Below are 20019 nucleotides of genomic sequence, written 5' to 3'. Positions count from 1 at the left end.
AATCACAAGCTTGCCACAAAATGTGTTAAGTTTACTTTGCTTGAACAAAATTTCATTTGGATGGTATGCTAAATAATAGAGTAGGGCAAAAGTCATTTTAAAATTAATTTCAATAAAATCAATTTCCATAAAATAAACTTTGAATTCCTCTTAAAATCTTAATCAACTATATTAAGCTCTTTCATGCTTTGTAAGAAGTTTCTCATTATCTGAAAAAAAAGGAAATCAACATCAAGAAACGTTGGAAACCTAAAGCCCCATCTCAACTGAAACTTTTACCAACCCTAGGCCCTCACTGTGCTCATGTCCATTTGCATTGACATAAAGGAAGAATGGTCTTTCTTTGATTATCTTTAAATGGCACACATAAAATTATGACCACAAACCAGGAAAAGTTTGTGCCCACTAAAAACCTGAGCACTGATATTTTTTCCCATGAAAAAAAGCTAGTTTGATTGTCTCTTACTAAGGAAATGTACAAAGACTGAATGATGAAAACCTTGGCTAAATGAAGCTTACAATTAATTATTTCACTTATCAGCTATCGATAGTTTCATCTTACATTGCAAAAAAATTTAGCTCAGCTGAGTTTAGAAATAAAGACACATAAAAGAAGAACAATTTGCACCTTGAATATTTATATAAGTTATAAAATGTACCTGCAATTTCACGTGAAGTTCATGTTTGCAGCAAAGATACGTTCCAAAACACTGGGAAATTAGAAATTTATCAAATTTATGAGTAATGTCTTATTCTCAAAACTCTAATACGTGTCTCATAGAATACTGAACATTCTAGCTTCTAAGAATTCACAGATTTTGTAAGTTAAGTTTTGGTCATGAAAGATTTCACTCCGTGCGGGGTGACACACATCACCCATGACCCTTAATTAACATAATGTATATATATATATATATATATATATACTCCTAGATGGGTCATTTGGAAGACATTTCCATTTGTTTTATATGCAAATTTTAAAATACATGTTCAATGGCAATTTACGCAATGGAGACACGAAAATTGTCTCCTTAATGACCAGTTGTCTCCCTAATGAAGACACTTCCCCCCAATATGTCTCCCTAAGGTGCCAACTAGGGATATATATATACATATATACTCCTAGATGGGTCATTTGGAAGACATTTCCATTTGTTTTATATGCAAATTTATTATTACATGTTCAATGGCAGTTTACGCAATGGAGACACGAAAATTGTCTCCTTAATGACCAGTTGTCTCCCTAATGAAGACACTTCCCCGAAATATGTCTCCCTAAGGTGCCAACTAGGGATATATATATATATATATATATATACATATATATATATATATATATATATACATATCACTTGAAATGTCACCAGAAAGGCTTTGACAAACACGATTAAATTATGCACTAATAACGAGATGAGTATACCTGCAAGGCTTTCAGAGTTACACGAGATACTCGTCCCAATTTGGATATTTTGGTCACACAAGACAGTGACTGCCCTAGTGCATGTGCAACCAAAAGTTGACAGGCACAACTTCATACACTCATACATCTGCCAAGTTTCGTTTGGATACTTCAAATGGTTCTTAAATTACGCTGTCCACAAAATTGATGACGGACGGACAGAAGGACGGAAGGACAGACAATCCAAACCATTATGCCTCTGGCGACACTTCGTAGTGGAGGCATTAAAATAGGGATGATTTCACTCAAAAGTAGGAAAGAAAGAGCAGGTCCAATTGGACTGCAGAGTAAAATTATGAATGAAAATAAGAAATACCTGTAGAAACCTGCCCTTACAAGCTTTGCTTTTGCGGTTCCATCATATATTTCACAAGTTATAGAGAATTGTCTTATGTACATTATATACGCTGACACACTTTCTGTTCATTACCCGATTTATAACATATTTTGTATCTTGCTTGATTTGTATTCTTTTTTAATGTATCTCGATGAAATTTATCTCAAGTGATATATGAAAATAAATGTATTGGAACTGTTTACTGTGTCTCGAGTGTAAGACCAGTGCAGTTGCAGTTGTTCAATTCAATTCAAGAAACAAACTCCAGGGATGGTTAAAAAAATGTAGATATTTCCTCTAATTGCACAACAGCTTGGAGGTCTGGGAGACTTCAAACATACTATTTAGAATACAAAGAATTCATTGAGTTACCATGGAATTAGATATTTCTGGTCTATCTGTGTCCATAATTGTGTGTTTGCTTAATACATTTTTAGGACGAGCTCACTTCATTCCAAAGTGACAGATCATAATGATAGCACCAGACTGATGCGGACAATTACACTATAGTACGTATAAAATTTAATGACATCAAAATCATACCAAACTTTATAGGAAGTAAACCTGTATCTTACATGCTCCTTTATTTTTTTAAGGTCTACACAGCTCGTCTGCAGAGGGCTTATAGACTCACTACAAGCAATTTATAGGGCAATACATACAATACCTCCGACTGCTGACAGTGTAAAGACTCTTTCACTAGAGGTGCATATGAAAAACGGTATAGAAACATATAATACCAAGTATATTCCACATCATCACAAAGGTGTGGCTGTCCAGGGCACAGTGGCGTCAATACATTGGTTCTGTCTGTTAACTTTTTGTAATCAAATCTATTCTCTAAACGGGAATTCTCATTTGTTGTATTTTTGTCATTGTCTAAAAAAGAGCAGTCAATGAATCTTCTTTAAACAAACAAGTATTTAGTAGAGCTGCCAAACATACAATCCTTTATTCATTACTCTCAGATACTGAAAAAAAGCACAAAGGAATACTTGACAAATCTTTGATTCTCAAACAGAAGCTTGACGTTTGAAATGTCTTAAAGAGTAATGAAACTCAAAATAAATCATACATATGGAATGAGTTGAATACAGCAAATTTTAGTAGAATGTATTAGCGTAAATGGATGAATATCTGACTATCCATTCAAAATTTATGGATTGATACAAGTTTTGGTGCTACATTGCCTGGAAAGAATTAAGAGTACAACATTTTGTGATGGCATGCATGGACGATTACTGAAACCGTGACAAAGAAAATCCAACATTATTCCCTTTTGGAACACCTGCGTAATGTGTGTTTGCATTTTGTTTTGTTTTTTGAACTGACATAAATGTAATGGCTTTATGATTATGTCATCACAACGTTGTCTAAATATCATATGATATTTCCGTGTACAAACTTTCGGGGGAGAGTTATGTCATGACAACATATTTGTGTTGTGTTTTTTTTTTTTTTTTTTTCTTCTATCAATTCACATAATCTATGTGACCGAAGGTGGTACACTCTTGGTTTACACCATGGACAAAGATTCTACCTCCTTCGTGAAATTTGGGCCACTGACTGGCATAATTTTGCAAATTACAGACAATTTCTGTTTAGCTAGCTTTCAAAGAAACTTTCATTTTTGTCTTTGTTAGACTTTGCTTGTTACGAATAAATCTCAACTGAATATGAAGTAGACTTTCCTTTCAATAAATCAGTTTATACCTGACGTCACGATCACCGTTTTCGTCGCGCTTCTAGTCCCATGAACAGCCACTCCACTGGCCAGGCACGTGAAGGTCTCTGCACTCTTGTCGGAAGTCATTTGAACCTTTGCATCTATGGATTGGTCGCGGGTTCCGTCCTTCCGTCTTTCAAAGGTCACTTGCTGGAGCGTAAGGACAGATTTCCCAGCCGCTGTTAATGACATGTTGACGTCTGGTTTTGCCCCCCGTACTGTGCACGAGAGTTGGAATTCTCTACTTCTCACTTCTACTCTGCAGGACTCACTTCCTTGACACCCATTCAAGATAGGGCCCTTCCCGTAGGCTGCAATTTGTAAAAAACACGGATAAAAAAGATGCATATTATTTTTACTCATACTTCACATTTTTCCAAGTGGCGATTCACATTGCAGTATTTAGTCTTGATGTACAAAGTCTTGATGGTATACATTCTGTTACATATAGAGGACAAATAATTTTGAACAGTTTGCTTCTTGAAGTCGAAATAAGTCCATCTTTCAATGTTTTAAGCGAAGATTTAAATTATTACTGTTGAAGAAGCAAATGTAAGTTATGTGTTCAGGTAATACATCTCTTTTATTGTCATGTTCTTGTTGCGTTTATCTTCTAACGTGTGTGTTGTAGATTAGGGTTGTTTTTTGGTTTTGTTTTTTTTTTTCTTCTTTTTCTTTTTCTTTTTCTTGTGGCCCCGGGCCAGAGGTTACCGCTAAAGTTGAGTCCTGCATTGATATCACAAAACTGCGCAGATGACACATATGAAAGGTTCTCTCTTTCTCTCTCTCTCTCTCTCTCTTATCGTCGTACGACGGAATACTTGATACAAAAACAATGTCTCTCGTCCAAATCATGCTGTGTATTGAGTACAAGGGAAGAAAATGTGAAACACATTTCTGTGCCCTTGTTTTCCTCCTTTTCAATTTCCGTGTTGTAACATGCAAGTGTATGTTTTGATTCATTGTCTGCATGAGTAACTGTTACACAAGTCATTCTGTTCAGTCTTAAGGAATTTGTGACATCACTGTTGATTGTTCTGTACTTTTTGTAAGTTGTAAAATGTTGTAAAGATCTGTCACATGTCAGAGAACCTGAGGGAGGCAAAATGAAGCAAAATCTCAACTTGCATATTTATCTCTATGAGAGGTCGCAAACATAATTACCATTCACAATGAGCTGTGTCGAGTTCCTCCATTTTCTGGAGTCGAGGGACAAAACTTCGCACGTAAATATTGCTTCGTCCGGGACACTAACTTCACTTATCATGAGGCTAAAATCTTCTCCCATGCTGAATCTCCCCGTTCCGCCAGAGGGGAAATTGATGGTACCATTTGTACAACTCGACACCACCTCTCCACGGGATCCATTGACCCACTGGACTCGATAGGGTTTGTAAGGAAGCCCACATGGCAGTGAAGCGGTCTCCCCCATCCACACTGTCAATCTGGGAGTTGTCTGCACTTGGAATTCTGGTTTGGTTCACACAGAGATTTGAGCAGGTAAAACCAAATAATGACACTCAAATTGTATATCCTTTACGAGTAGGGCCTATCACAGGTATGCTTGTTTGTGACTCTGAAAGGGAAATGCATCACAAATTTTGCGAATATGCATTTAGTCCAAAGAGAATGGGGAAAACAGGATTATTGGACATATAAACAGTACAACAATACAAGGGTCATTCTCCCCCCCCCCCCAAAAAAAAAAGTGTGCAATTACAGTTGTACAAAATGCCAAAAATTCAACAACAAAGATTTCATTCATTTTATCAGGTCAGAAACTTTAATTCCTTAGGAAAACAAAACATTCAATGGGGGATTTTATAGAGCTCATTCTTTTTCTGGAAACATTTCCAAACGTGGAGTCTTTTTTGCATGTTAAAACCAAATATCACATACGTTACCAGAGGTAGCTTCTTGGAAAACTGTTGATTGTCTGCTATTTCTTGCTTTAAAATGGCAATGCTAATGTAAAACTACAAGCTTTAAACATGTACAAACATCATGGAAAGTTTTTGGAGTTAGCCTTGATCTAATCTGTAATAAAAATGATCGCAATTTATAAAGTGAAGGCTAAAAAAATCAAGACAATATACATATTTCGGCTTAAAATATACCCTAATCTAATTTTTAAGCTGCATAATTGAACTACTGTATATCAATAATCCCATTGATTGTGCATGAAACTTGATGAACAAGAATAGTATTATACTTCTCATAAATAGCAAATGCCAGGTAACATCTCTACCAGATTAAATGCATTTCGGATCGAAAGAAGAACGGTGTGTGGTAACGTATCTGACGCATCAGACGTTCCGTTTACAATTCTAAACCCAACACAAATCATGCCAACATATTCATTTTATCTTGTAAGAATATCACAATATTATTTTCGTTAAAACACCGCACTTTTAAACGTAAAGAATGTTCTCGTCATAGATAGAAGATTAGATAACCCTTCAATAAAACTTTGAGATGTGCGTGAAATACACAAATCAACAAATCAACAATACTTCTTTTCTGATATAGTTCCGAAACTTATGATACACGGAAGACGGTAAGAATGAAATTCGAAAATGTTTATGCAAATGAAACACATGAATTCGATGTCCCTTTTTTCCTGTCCGTAATGAATATTATTAGTTCTCAAGAACCAATAAACGATGGTAACGTATCTGACAAAGTATTGAACACAATAAACTACCGATTTACATCAAACCCCGATCACTCAAGCACGTGATTCAAAAACCTGATGAAAAACATTAGACATCAAATCCTATTGTCATTTTCAGAACATAAACCTGCAACGATTGATGTGCTCTTGACTTTAAACATGATACTAAGCCCATTTTATGTGTAGATAAAACGCGAAACTATAATGAACAAAGGTAGACCGTTCATGTATAGTTGCGTTTGCTGTGAAGTTGGAAAAAAAAGTGGGTACCACACTTCAGCCCTTGAAGTCCTTCAATCATGTCTATGTTACTGTTAAAACACACACACAAAGCAGAAATAAAATGAATTGTGACGTGTATCTGACGGCCCTTTTTTTAAATGCCACATTCAAAGGGATAGTACAGTTCTGGTTTAGATAAGTATTTAGGTTTTAACATTTTGGCAAGATAATCGAAATCCACTTCTACGAAATACTTAAGAGCATACAACTCGAAGAAGAATGAAGAATTTATTTCATGAAATCGGTTTTGAAATGACTGAGATGTCCAAAATAAAGTACAAGAAAGATGTCCAAATAAAAGTAGATGAGCCATCAGCTCCAAATAAATATAAATGATATCAGCTCCAAATAAAAGTACATGAGCCATCACACTTTGTTAGGATCTCTTTCTTTTACGTCATTTTGAACATAGCGGCCATTTCAAACCAATTTTCTTCAAATAATCATTTAATTCCTCTAAAGCTACAATATGTACTCTTAGCAAGTCATATAGAACACGTTGTCAACTGTGTCAAACACCTTGTAAATCCGAGCGCAAAAGTGCATCACGATTAACCTTGCTGCACCATACATTTTATTGGTAAGGTATCTGACATTATGAGGGTAACGTTTCTGATGTGCCGTTAACGTTCTCACACTATTATCTGCAAAAATATTCAGTTTCTCCAACAATGTCTGTAGTGTGATTAATCATTACCTTAAGTATTCAAAAGTACCTAAGTTTTGTTTTTATTTACAGCATCCTTTTTTTTTTTTCTAAATGAAGCAAAGTTTGAGTAACATATCTGATATCAGCTCATTGTAACATTAGGCTTCCTCAGCTTCGGATCAGTATACATAGTGTAGCGAAAATGCGATAGAGCACCTTTAAAATATGCGGCTCATGCCCTTAATTTCTGAACATGTGTAAAAATTCCATAGACTTTGCCCCGCGTGCATTTCCAATGGAGAAATTGTATAGAAGGTTTTGGAACACCCTATTGTTTTGTGAAACACCCTGTACAGAAACCAAGGTTAACGATGTCCAAAGTAGGGAAAAAGGCCAGAAGCCCTAGGGAAAAGGGCACAGAAATTATTAAGCCATAGAAGTAGGGTCGCATAGTACTCTAATACATTTTGATACATGATGGGTTAATAAGACAGGATTGGTCACGTGACCCTGGCTCGAGAGGGTATAAATACCGCGAGCTCACTGCACAATTTTTCAGTTGGGTTGGGGGATAAGTGCGGGTCCACAGCACTCTCTCCTTTTTGGTAATAAACTATAGAATTAACGGGGAACCACACAGAGCTTAGCAGAGAAAACCATCGGTTGTAACAGCAGGAAACATAATATAGCAATGCTGCACTGAACCGTATTTCGGACTGTCGTTTCCACACCAGCCTCCTTCTTGCAACTGGTAGTCTGTAATACTAGACCCTGTGAATGGGTTGCTGTATGGTTGATTGGGAGAATGATATGCCTGGGTTTCTAATGCGCCTAGTGAGTCCGAATGCACGTATATAGACGTGGTGTATGAGATACATGTAGGCTGCATATGAGAGCTATATGAATAAGGTGCTGATGTGCTGCTACACATAGTACACATTATACCTGTAGACACAAGAATTAAGGCTCTTGGACCGCTCCCCGGCTACGCTACAAAAATTGGTGGCAGCGGTGGGATTTTGGGAAGATTTTGAAACAGGCAATTGTAGTATACAGGGATATACGTTGAGAAAAGCGTTTTGAAATCCCAAGATCCAGTGATACGAGCCCATACTATCACAATGGAGAATGTAGTTGGCAGCCCAGGCATGGAAAGCGATGAAATTATTTTTCAACCACAAGGCAGGCAAGATGAGGGTAATGAAGCCAGAGATTCATCGGAAACAGATGTATCTGACAGGGAGGAAAATGAGGATTTGGCTACAATGCTTGGCAGGCTTTTAAAGCAGAACAAAGCTCCCAAAAACAAACGCAGTAACACAGCTAAGGCTCCCACTTATGATGGATCGTCAGCTTGGGATGATTTTGCAGTCCAGTTTGATGTTATTGCAGAACTGAATGGATGGGGTTACAAGACAAAATCAATGCAGCTAGCAGCCAGTTTGAGGGGATATGCTCGAGCCGTCTTGAGCGATCTCGAATCAGAGAAGAGGCACGATTTCAAGTCATTGGAGGCTGCCCTAAAGGCTAGGTTTCAACCCGAAAACCAAACCGAGATGGATCGCGTAGAATTAAGAAACAGGAGGAGGGGGAAGGATGAATCCGTACCAGAGCTAGGGCAAGCGGTGCGGCGCCTTACTAGCATGACTAGGAGGGCGTATCCTACAGCAAAGGCGGAGCTGCAAGATGTTCTAGCTAAAGACAATTTCATAGATGCGATTCAGGACCCCGATATCCGATTTGGAGTGTATAACGCTCATCCTACTTCACTTACGGAGGTTATTGGGGCTGCTGTAGAAGTTGAGGCTTTCCAAATAGCAGAGCGTAGGCGAAATTTCCCACAAAGGAAACAGGTCCGTAACGTTAACGTTGGGAATAAGATGGGCAGTGTAAAAGATGATGGAGCAGTCATTTCTTCGGATGCAGTGGAGAAAATTGTAGCTGCAGTTATGGCAGAGCTGTCAAAGGCAGGGGTGGCGAAAAAGACTGGCTTCCACAGAGATTCTGAGCCCACACAAATGGGCGGGCGTTCATCTGGTCCGCCGAGATGCTGGAAATGTGGAAGACTTGGGCATTTGCAGAAAGACTGTAAGAACCAGAGCCCCGGAGGTAGAATGCATGCACAACACGGTGGAACTGCAGAAAGTAGGCAGGGAAACTCAGCCCAGCCGAGTCCAGGGGTCGGGGACCGGCAGTAGATAGCTCACGGCCCCATACAGTGTTTACGCGCTTTTGCAGTGGAGAAACAGACGGCATCATTATACCTGTAGAATTCAATGGGCAAGAAATCCACTCTTTGGTAGATACAGGAGCAAATGCAACAATACTTAGTACAAAGACGTTTGAGAAATTTGAACCAAATCAAAAGCCTGGGGCCGTATTCTGAGAGCTAATTAAGTGTCTGATTAGCACTTAATTACCGAATTGGTATTCTGAGAGCATGATTAAGTAGGGGATATATTAAATACTATAGCAACAAGCGTTTTGGCTGGAAGGACCTACGCGTTTGCGCGTATCAATGCGCGTGCACCTCTGATAGGACTTAATCACAGAGTTAATTACGAATCGGTATTCTGAGGGTGTAATTAAGTATGAAAGTTAATGGAAAACTTAATGATACCAAAGAGCTAGTGCCATTAACTATACTCCGATACCACGCATTACATCGTGTTTTCTGTGCCACAACGATGCATACCGTCTTCGGTAACCGAGGAGCGGTTGAATCTTGTTATCATAGTATCCGTAGAATTCAGAGAAAAAAAGAAATATAGCCGATCTTCGAGGAATTTTGTCATTTTATGTGAGCAAAGAGGTTGAGATCTTCGCGTGCGTAGGTGAGGGGTTGTAATCAAATACCGGAGTGTGCGCACGGAGCTCTTGGGTTGTAATTACAGGGGGCGTGCAGGAGCGCGCATTGAGGGCATATTTGCGCGTGTAATCATCATTTTGGCTTCTAACAACGCATCTGATTGGATGGAATAACAATTAGATGGGAGGGACCTAAGATAATTACAGGGGACTTAATCATACCTTAATTACGTCCTCAGAATACCGATTTTGCCCATGATTAAGGGCCTATTAACTTCACGACTTAATCACGAAGTTAATTACAGACTTAATTACGACCTCAGAATACCACCCCTGAATTACAGTGGACTGATGTAGACATGACCATGGCAGATGGGGAAACCAAACCAATACAAGGGAAGGGCAAAATGAGCATCAAAATTGGAAATGTCACTCTGCGTCATGACATTTGGATAGCTGACATAGAGCCACAAGCAATAATCGGGATGGATCTGTTAAAGCTTTTCAAATGTACGATTGAACCAAGTCAGAATATGGTTCGGGTTGGAGATGAAATTATTGATGCAGAGCAGCATGACTACCCAACCGTCTATACAGTGCGCTTAACAGAGACAATATGCATTAAGGCAGGAGAAGAGATCGTTGTCCAAGGGAGATTAGATGGGGTACCAACCACATTACCGAATGGTATGATTATGGAGCCGAATGAGAAGTTCGTGGAGAAATACCCACTATTAGTAGCTAGAGTACTAATAGACACAGGCAGAGACACAGTCCCAATAAGGATAGCAAACGTCGCTGAAGAGACACAGACGATATACAAGAACACTAAGGTAGCAACATGTCGGGAAGTAGATGAGGTGCTAGTGAATGGCGAGACTACAGAAGAGTCTATCAGAACAAGCAAAGACAACACAGGCGAGCATGTCCCCGAATATCTGAAGGAATTATTGGAAGCAAGTACAGAAACACTCAATGCTAGTCAACGGGATGCAGTGGCCTCATTACTACACAATTACCAAGACATTTTCTCCACTGGCAAAAACGATATAGGCAGAACTGGAATTGTGAAACACACAATAAACACGGAAAAATCCGAACCTATCCGACAACACGCAAGGCGCCTGCCCATTCACAAGAGGGAGGATGCAAAAGAACAACTTTCCGCAATGCTGAAGGAAGAAATAATAGAGCCTTCCTCTAGCCCATGGTCGTCGCCAGTGGTGCTCGTCAAAAAGAAAGACGGATCAACTAGATTCTGGGTAGACTATCGCAAACTCAACGACATAACCAAGAAAGACAGCTACCCGCTTCCACGAATAGATGACTCGCTCGATAGGCTCGGAGGAACAAAATGGTTCTCGACTTTAGATCTGTCTAGTGGCTATTGGCAAATTGAAATGGATGAGCATGACAAGGAAAAGACCGCATTCGTAACTGAGGGAGGGCTATTCCAATTCAAAGTAATGCCTTTCGGACTCTGCAATGCACCAGCAACGTTCGAACGATTGATGGAGCAAGTACTGCATGGTCTACAGTGGTAGACATGTTTGGTGTACTTAGACGATATCATAGTGTTCGGACAGACATTTGAACAAGAGCTAGAGCGACTCACAGAGGTATTTCAACGACTGCGTGATGCTCATTTGAAACTATCCCCCGCGAAATGTGTTCTCTTCAGGCACCAAGTCCCATTCCTCGGACATATCATTTCTGAACATGGCATAGCAACGGACCCAAGCAAGATTACTGCGGTGAATGAGTGGCCGAGACCAAAAACAGTGAAGGAAGTCAGAAGTTTCCTCGGTTTTTGTTCTTACTACCGGCGCTTTGTGAAAGACTTTGCACGCATTGCAAGACCCCTGCACAAGTTAACGGCGAAAGGCGCTCCGTTCAGATGGACGCAAGACTGCGAGCAAGCTTCCGAGACACTCAGGCGCGCCCTAACATCGTCACCTATCCTCGCATTCCCACGTGATGATGATCCCTTCATCATTGACACACACGCAAGCTTATGACGGAATCGGCGCAGTACTCTCACAGGTACAAGATGGCCAGGAACGTGTTGTAGCTTACTTCAGCCGTGCCTTGAATAAAGCAGAAAGGCAGTATTGTGTGACTAGGAAGGAGTTGTTGGCACTCGTTCAGGGAGTGAAACACTTTCACCCTTACATCTATGGAGCAGAATTCCTGATCCGTACTGATCATGGGGCACTGCGGTGGTTGATGGGGTTTAAAAACCCGGAGGGGCAAGTAGCACGATGGCTTGAACTCCTCGGTACTTATAACTTTCGGATCCAGCATAGAGCAGGAAATTCGCATGGGAACGCTGATGGACTTTCACGTAGACCATGCGTGGACTGTAAGCATTGTGAGCAGAAAGAGGCAAAGGGCTTTGCTTCGGATGATGAGCAGGAAGCTCATGGGACTAATGTCCGGGTTCACAGTGTAGGGATACAGTCGGGTCAGCCTGAGGACGCTCAGGACAGACCGGATAATTGCTCTGGTATAGGGAGCTGGAGAGTTGGGCATGTGGCCGATGCTCAACAAGAAGACAGGTGTCTTCGGAAGGTTATGGCTTGGAAACAGGCAGATACATCGACCACTGTGGGAAGAAGTGTCACTGGAAGGACCAGAACTCAAAGCATATTGGATGCAATGGGACAGGTTGCATCTGAGGAATGGTCTTCTCTACCGTAGATGGGAGAGTGAAGATGGCAGTCAAATAATCTGGCACCTCGTTGTACCTGAAAATCTAAAGGCAGAAGCATTAAAACAGCTCCACGATCACAAAATGACAGGTCATACTGGAATCACACGAACAGGGCAGAGAGTAAAAGAGAGATTCTATTGGTACGGTTACCGGAGAGATGTGGAGGAGTGGTGTAACTCATGCCAAATCTGCGGAGGAGCAAAGAAGGTATCTCAACGCAGACAAGCCAAAATGAGACAGTACAATGTCGGAAAGCCAATGGAGAGAATAGCTATCGACATCATGGTACCACTTCCTACGTCAAGGAACGGGAATAAATACATTATGGTCGTAGCTGACTACTTCACAAAGTGGACAGAAGCTTTCCCAATCCCCAATCAAACAGCAGAGACAGTAGCAAAAGTGCTGGTAGAAGAGTTCGTTTGTAGGTTTGGTATACCAGTGGAAATCCACACCGACCAGGGAAGAAATTTCGAATCAAACCTCTTCAAAGAAGTTTGTCGACTGCTGGATATAGACAAGACACGCACCACACCCTTTCATCCCCAATCAGATGGGATGGTCGAGCGATTTAACAGGACACTCCAGGCAATGCTTTCAAAAGTCGTAGCCTGACCAAAGAGACTGGGACGAATGGCTCCCATACGTGATGATGGCTTACCGGACATCAATTCATGACACTACTAAATTCTCACCATGTGAAATGATGCTGGGAAGAAGTGTGAAACTCCCAATTGATGTTCTAATACCCAATGCAAGCACAGACACTGAAGAAGAAACCAACTACGCATACACGCTGGAAACGAAAATGAGGAAAGTACACGACCTGGCGAGAGAAAACATACGGGGGAGCAGCACTCGCCAGAAAGCAACGTACGACAGAAGGGCGGTATCCAATCCATTGAAAAGGGGTGATGCAGTTTGGCTAATCAATACAGCAACAAAGAAGGGACTTTCCCCAAAACTGAGACAAAATTGGCTTGGCCCGTATAAAGTACTCGACAAGTTGAGCGATGTAACCTATCGAGTAAAGAAGGAACCAGCAGGGAAGCCAAAAATTGTACATCGAGACAGGCTGCGACTTTTCAAAGAGAGAATCCCGGCAAAACCGGCCAGGAAGCAAACACACGAGAAACAAACTCCTACCAACGAAGACGAATGTCGATTATTCCTCCGCCCAAGAAGGAAACCAAAATGGTACGGGTCTAATGGAGTAGACTAATGCCTTGGTGGTAGTGGCCAAGTGATGACAGGTAATAAACAGGACCAAATTTGATATTGTTTTGGAGGGGGTTAAGCATGCTTGCCTTGGGTAGTAATGTGGTCATTTCTGAAAGTGTGCCCAGTGGAAGAAAACGTTCATTTCTGCTACGTGAAAAAAAAAATGGGGAAGCATAAGGAGAAATATCTGTGCTCCGAATGTGGAGATTTGTTTTGGACCAAACGGTCTTTGAAAAAGCATGAGAAGGAGCATAACAAGCAGAGACGCAAGCTGCTCTTCGGTTCATTCGCTGAGAGAGGAAGCTGTGACGACACGGACATGCAAGACAATCAGCCACTTTTCAACTTCCCCGTCCGCGTGGTATCCCCCCTTCCTCCAACTCCTACCCCAAATTCCCCGCCCGCAGTGGCATCACAGGGATGCATGCCTTACGTCGACGCCGGCGTACAAACAGAGGGCCTAGGAATGGAGCACAGTGGACGACCAGATCCACGATTGTTTCGGCGAATCTTACCTCCCCCGCAGTCGGGCATTAAGACTAAGCTCACGGATATCCGAGAGAAAGTAAAAAATGGCCCAGTGGAGACGGAGGTAAAATGGGAGGTGCGTCGGCTGTCTTCGGCAGTGGTTTTCCGGGAGGTGGTGGAACGCGCCTACCTGACAGACGGCACCGTCTACGAGCTGAAGTGGGAGGAGAACGAAATCCAGCAGTAACGAGTAAGTTCGTATTTCCCCCCTTCATCATGGACATGGCAACCATGGTCTCCCTCCGTCGTTAACAAGTAACATTGTGTTTTATCCAAATTCGGATGAGTAGTGGTAGTACCTTTCACTGTATGCGGTTTAACATACAGACACTGGTCCACACTCATCCAACCCAAATTGTAACCTGATTTATTTTGGCAAATTTTGGTTTGAATAAGAATGAACAAAAAGAGAGAGAGAAAATAACATTTTGGATTGTTTTATAAAAACGAAGCTGGCCCCACGTCCTGGCTAGCTGCTGAGAACCAACGACACAAACCTGGGAAATGCAGCAGAGGATGATCAACGACACACACACTGGTTTTGTAGGTGAGGATGATCGACCACACAAACCCCGGTGACTACCGTGCCCGTTTGAGAAGAAGAATTGATGAAGAAAATCTAAGATGTTAAATAATGCATGTAATGAGACATAGAAGAAATTGAAGTTCTCGAAGAAGATGAAGAAGAGCAGAAGAGAAGAAGACGAAGAAAGTATAGACATAAGTCTAACTGTTGAATTGGATTGTTTTCAACCTGTAAGCCCGAATCATGGAGGTCCCAAATTATATTGTTTGGAAAAGTTTGATTTTGTTCCCGGTTTACATAAATGAGAAATTGGTAGAAGAAGAAAATTACAGGAAAACCCAACTATGTCCTAACATTTCGGCCTGGGAATATATGTACACTTTGTAAATACATTTCCACGTTTGTAATCTGTAAGCTCTGTTGATACCCAAAAGCTCATAGGGGAAGCACAAGATGATAGTGGGAATAATATAACTTGATATGTTTTATTTTTGATACAGTTGATAATGGAGAGAGTACTGACAAAACATTTCACACCAACCTCCAGGAGTAGGTTTCATTTTAAGGAGGGGGTAGTGTAGCGAAAATGCGATAGAGCACCTTTAAAATATGCGGCTCATGCCCTTAATTTCTGAACATGTGTAAAAAATTCCATAGACTTTGCCCCGCGTGCATTTCCAATGGAGAAATTGTATAGAAGGTTTTGGAACACCCTATTGTTTTGTGAAACACCCTGTACAGAAACCAAGGTTAACGATGTCCAAAGTAGGGAAAAAGGCCAGAAGCCCTAGGGAAAAGGGCACAGAAATTATTAAGCCATAGAAGTAGGGTCGCATAGCACTCCAATACATTTTGATACATGATGGGTTAATAAGACAGGATTGGTCACGTGACCCTGGCTCGAGAGGGTATAAATACCGCGAGCTCACTGCACAATTTTTCAGTTGGGTTGGGGGGTAAGTGCGGGTCCACAGCACTCTCTCCTTTTTGGTAATAAACTATAGAATTAACGGGGAACCACACAGAGCTTAGCAGAGAAAACCATCGGTTGTAACAGCAGGAAACATAATATAGCAATGCTGCACTGAACCGTATTTCGGACTGTCGTTTCCACACCAGCCTCCTTCTTGCAACTGGTAGTCTGTAATACTAGACCCTGTGAATGGGTTGCTGTATGGTTGATTGGGAGAATGATATGCCTGGGTTTCTAATGCGCCTAGTGAGTCCGAATGCACGTATATAGACGTGGTGTATGAGATACATGTAGGCTGCATATGAGAGCTATATGAATAAGGTGCTGATGTGCTGCTACACATAGTATACATTATACCTGTAGACACAAGAATTAAGGCTCTTGGACCGCTCCCCGGCTACGCTACAATAGTAACAAGAGATTTAAAGAATAAATCATGTTTCCATGTATGCGTTAGGTTGACTTTGTTTAACACATAATTACACTGCCATGCGGCATTTCTTCTATCTTCTCTTAGGACTCTGAAAAGGGGTAACGTATATTATCTGACTGAAATTTGGCGACATGATATAAACGATTTCTTTATAGAGAAATATCAAAACATCATATTGTTATGTAATTATTATTTTTCATTCAGGCACTGAGGGGGCAATGGAATAAGGAACAAAAGATTTGATTTGAATGATATGTTAACGAGTAACAATTTGTTATATGAGCACTTCCTTGTCTGGAAACATGCTCTCTTTAAAAAAAAAAAAAAAAAAAAAAAATCGAGTGAAAATATTCACTCTTAAAGGAGTGAATACAAAAAAGAGTTAATTTAGAGTGAAATTGGAGTGAATTTTGAGTGAAAATGTTCATTTTCACTCATTTTGGAGTGACCTCAGGGATCACTCGAAGATTTTTGAGTGATCCCTAACGTCACTCTAAATTCACTTCAATTTCACTCTAAATTCACTCTTTTTTTGTATTCACTCCTTTAAGAGTGAATATTTTCACTCGATTTTTTTAAGAGAGTGGGGTATTAAGGTTTACATCAAACTTCGGATCGTATTTCTGATATCATCCCGGATGTCCCAATAGCTTTATTAATATATTGTACAGGTCTAACCTCTCAGATGAATTTAACTTAAAAAAAAAAAAAAAGATTTCTGAGGAGTAAAATATTAATTTAAACCATATGAATATGCTGGCGACACGAAAAACATAGTTTTTCACATTTTTGGGATAATAGCCCACAAACGGATCCAAGAAATTATTATCTGAGACAGATATACACAAGGATATGCTAAGACGTTTGAATTCAAATCATCCCATATGGACATCAATATCAGCGATAGTTAACGCTTACAGAAATAATCATTTTTTTTTTTTAATCTCTAAGCTACGGTCACAAAGGTTCGTACGGATGTCACTGTTCGTACGAATTCTGGAGTTAATACGAGTTAGTACAAAGAGAGGGTTTCGTACGAAGTTAAAAAAAAAAGTCTTGGACAAAACCATTGACCAAGCTACGAACTTACGAGCGGTCTACGAACGGTCTACGAACACTGGTTTCGTACGGCCTTCTTAAGAAGATCTTACGAAATTGTCTAAAAATCGTTCGTATGGCGTTCTTAGCAGTTCTTAATGGTATTTGTGACCGAGCTATGAATACAGCTCTTTTGACGAGACAGCATATTTTAGTAATGTGCAGTTAAGATTAATGTTAACGATCGCCCCGTCACTATACAGGCATGCTAACCTGGAAACATTAAACTGCACATTATTTCAATATCAGACCGTTCTGACGCAAATAATTTTCACACAAAAATAGATATATATAATGTACTCTTAAATGAATCCCTCAAGACTTGGAACACCCATCCCCCAGCATTCCCACTGATTTCCATTGATCAGTAACTAGCCATCCCCTTTAATGTTCTTCGAGTTGCAGGTTTTATGTTTAAAAATATTAACAAACAACTTCCTTCATCTTTTGATTTTTTTTTCTTTGCTTTTAACAACAGTATTTATTTATATCTAACTCACAATACCAGAAAATTTCATCTTACAAATCCAAAATTGTTAGTAGCACATAAATCTACACATTTAGGGCCTGGTTTGTGGAATAATCTTCCTAATTGTATCAGAATATCTTCTAGTCAATTATCAGTCAAGGCAAAAAAAATAAGAAACGACATGTTTATTATCATTGTAAAATGAAGGGTGGTTGCCGATTCTCTTCGTTATTTCGTGACAGTTAACCAAGTTTGACAGTCTCCTGCTTTTCTTTGCTGGATTGTTTTTATTTTATGATGCGTTATAAAAATTTGATTCGAAATTAATTCATAAATTAGTCCTGGGTTGATGTCTGAAACCTTCTGAAGGGTCCCATGTTTATTTTTCATTTCATTTCAATTTATTTTCATATTTCTCACACATATCACAATGCAAAAAAATTGATACGAAATTTATACAGAACATAATTCAAAATAGAACTTCAAAAGTTGTCTTGGTATACACAAGGTCTGTATACATGCGAGTTAAACTGAGATCATAATGCGAAAAATATGATGGGGCCTGCGTAAAAGCAATCTTGTATAGAGCCGCAGGTCCCGTGATAAAATCAGATTAGGGGAAACATAAGTAGATATATATATATATATATAGACATTTAGATATTTAGACTATACTATAGCTGGGGGATCCGATTAAAACGAACAAAGATCAAATCAAATAAGTGTTACTAAATAAAATACAGAATAGAATACAGAAAGGTCACATGTTGCAACTATAACCTACTCAAAGAGATTTTTCTCCTCTGGGGAAATCTCTTTGAACCTACTACAAGTAAGGACATTGAGAGAACAACGACTGAGATTGTAAGGATTTAAGTGGGTGTGGAGGTATAGATGATGACGTAACAGTTTGGCATAAATACATAAATGGAAGGTGGGCCAATAGAATTTTGTCGTGAATACAAAATATACACACAAGGACAATGGAGCTCAAGTCGAGTCAAAATCCCAGCGGGGTCCTAAACCATGCAGGCCGTGTGACCATGGTAACAGACAGCTGACACGCGCAAGAATTCCAACAATCGAATGTAACAATAAGTGCTTAGAGAGCGCAACAGGCAGACTGATCGAAAATAATAATGTACATGGTTAGGATACCGTCGGACTACTAATAGAAGTTAAAGGTATATGGTCCCGGGGTGGTATTCTGTAAGCGTGATCCTTATTTCGATCCTAGGAGCGCGCGTAGGACAGAAAATAGGATACCCTTAGGACAGGCAAAATTGGTATTCTGTAAGCCTGTCCTAAGCCTATCCTAGGACAGTCATTTATGAATAATGAATATCAATGAGGAAAGACAGGACACACCCGACGCAGTATCTATAAGCCAATCATCTGGTTAATTTTACGCAATGCGCGCCCAAGATCTACATTGCTCAAACACGCGCTTCACGCAGCTCTACTGTGCGAGGAGTTAAAAATGTATTGTCAGTCAAATTTTACAGTTAAGAATACAATTTTGATTATCAAAGCTTTAGCACGCACTTAGGCTAGCCCAACATAATAAAATGTGGCCTTTCGATTTCCATTAATTTGCTTTTAAAGTTTTTGCAGAAATTTCTAACTTTTGGAGGATGTTGGGATAAACTGGGATATCATCACTGCATGCCAAACTTCGCCCTTAATTCAAAGTTATTATAAAATATATAAGATCTTCTTAAATAAATATAAAAAAAATAATAATAATAGATGCACACATGCACACACACACACACACACACACATGCGCTCACAATATTCTATGATCGATATGCTTGTAATAATAATGTCTTGCTTATTGTTACTGTTTGTCCCACTTAAACCGAACCAATGTTCCATTTCTCCCAGGAAAAAAAACAAAACAAAAACAAAAACAAAAACAATGATAACACAAATACGACACGTATAGGAATATAGCGTAGCAACCCGTTATGTGGCTAGCATCAAAAGTCTTGGGTCCGATACATGTGTGCCCCACTGTAAATATCAGAAAGTTATTTCTTCATGAAATCATAATTTTTGTCCCACTTAATTCACCCCGCTAGCTCTCCCTATCTTTATGGTAGTAAAGACTTACATGCAGG

At 39.8% G+C, this 20019-nt stretch overlaps 1 protein-coding gene across 1 annotated transcript; it reads right to left on the bottom strand.

Annotated features, from left to right (window-relative positions):
- Positions 1 to 3498: 3498 nt before the first annotated feature.
- Positions 3499 to 5002, bottom strand: LOC140245884 (uncharacterized; the record flags this gene model as incomplete). Its single annotated transcript, XM_072325366.1, has 2 exons — positions 3499 to 3833; positions 4687 to 5002. Coding segments are annotated over 2 exons (651 nt in total), but the record flags the coding sequence as incomplete, so codon positions are not given.
- Between the last annotated feature and the right edge of the window lie 15017 nt (positions 5003 to 20019).

Source organism: Diadema setosum, unplaced genomic scaffold, assembly GCF_964275005.1.
Source record: "Diadema setosum unplaced genomic scaffold, eeDiaSeto1 scaffold_51, whole genome shotgun sequence".
NCBI classification, from domain to species: domain Eukaryota; kingdom Metazoa; phylum Echinodermata; class Echinoidea; order Diadematoida; family Diadematidae; genus Diadema; species Diadema setosum.
This window is presented reverse-complemented; position numbering and strand designations above follow the sequence as displayed.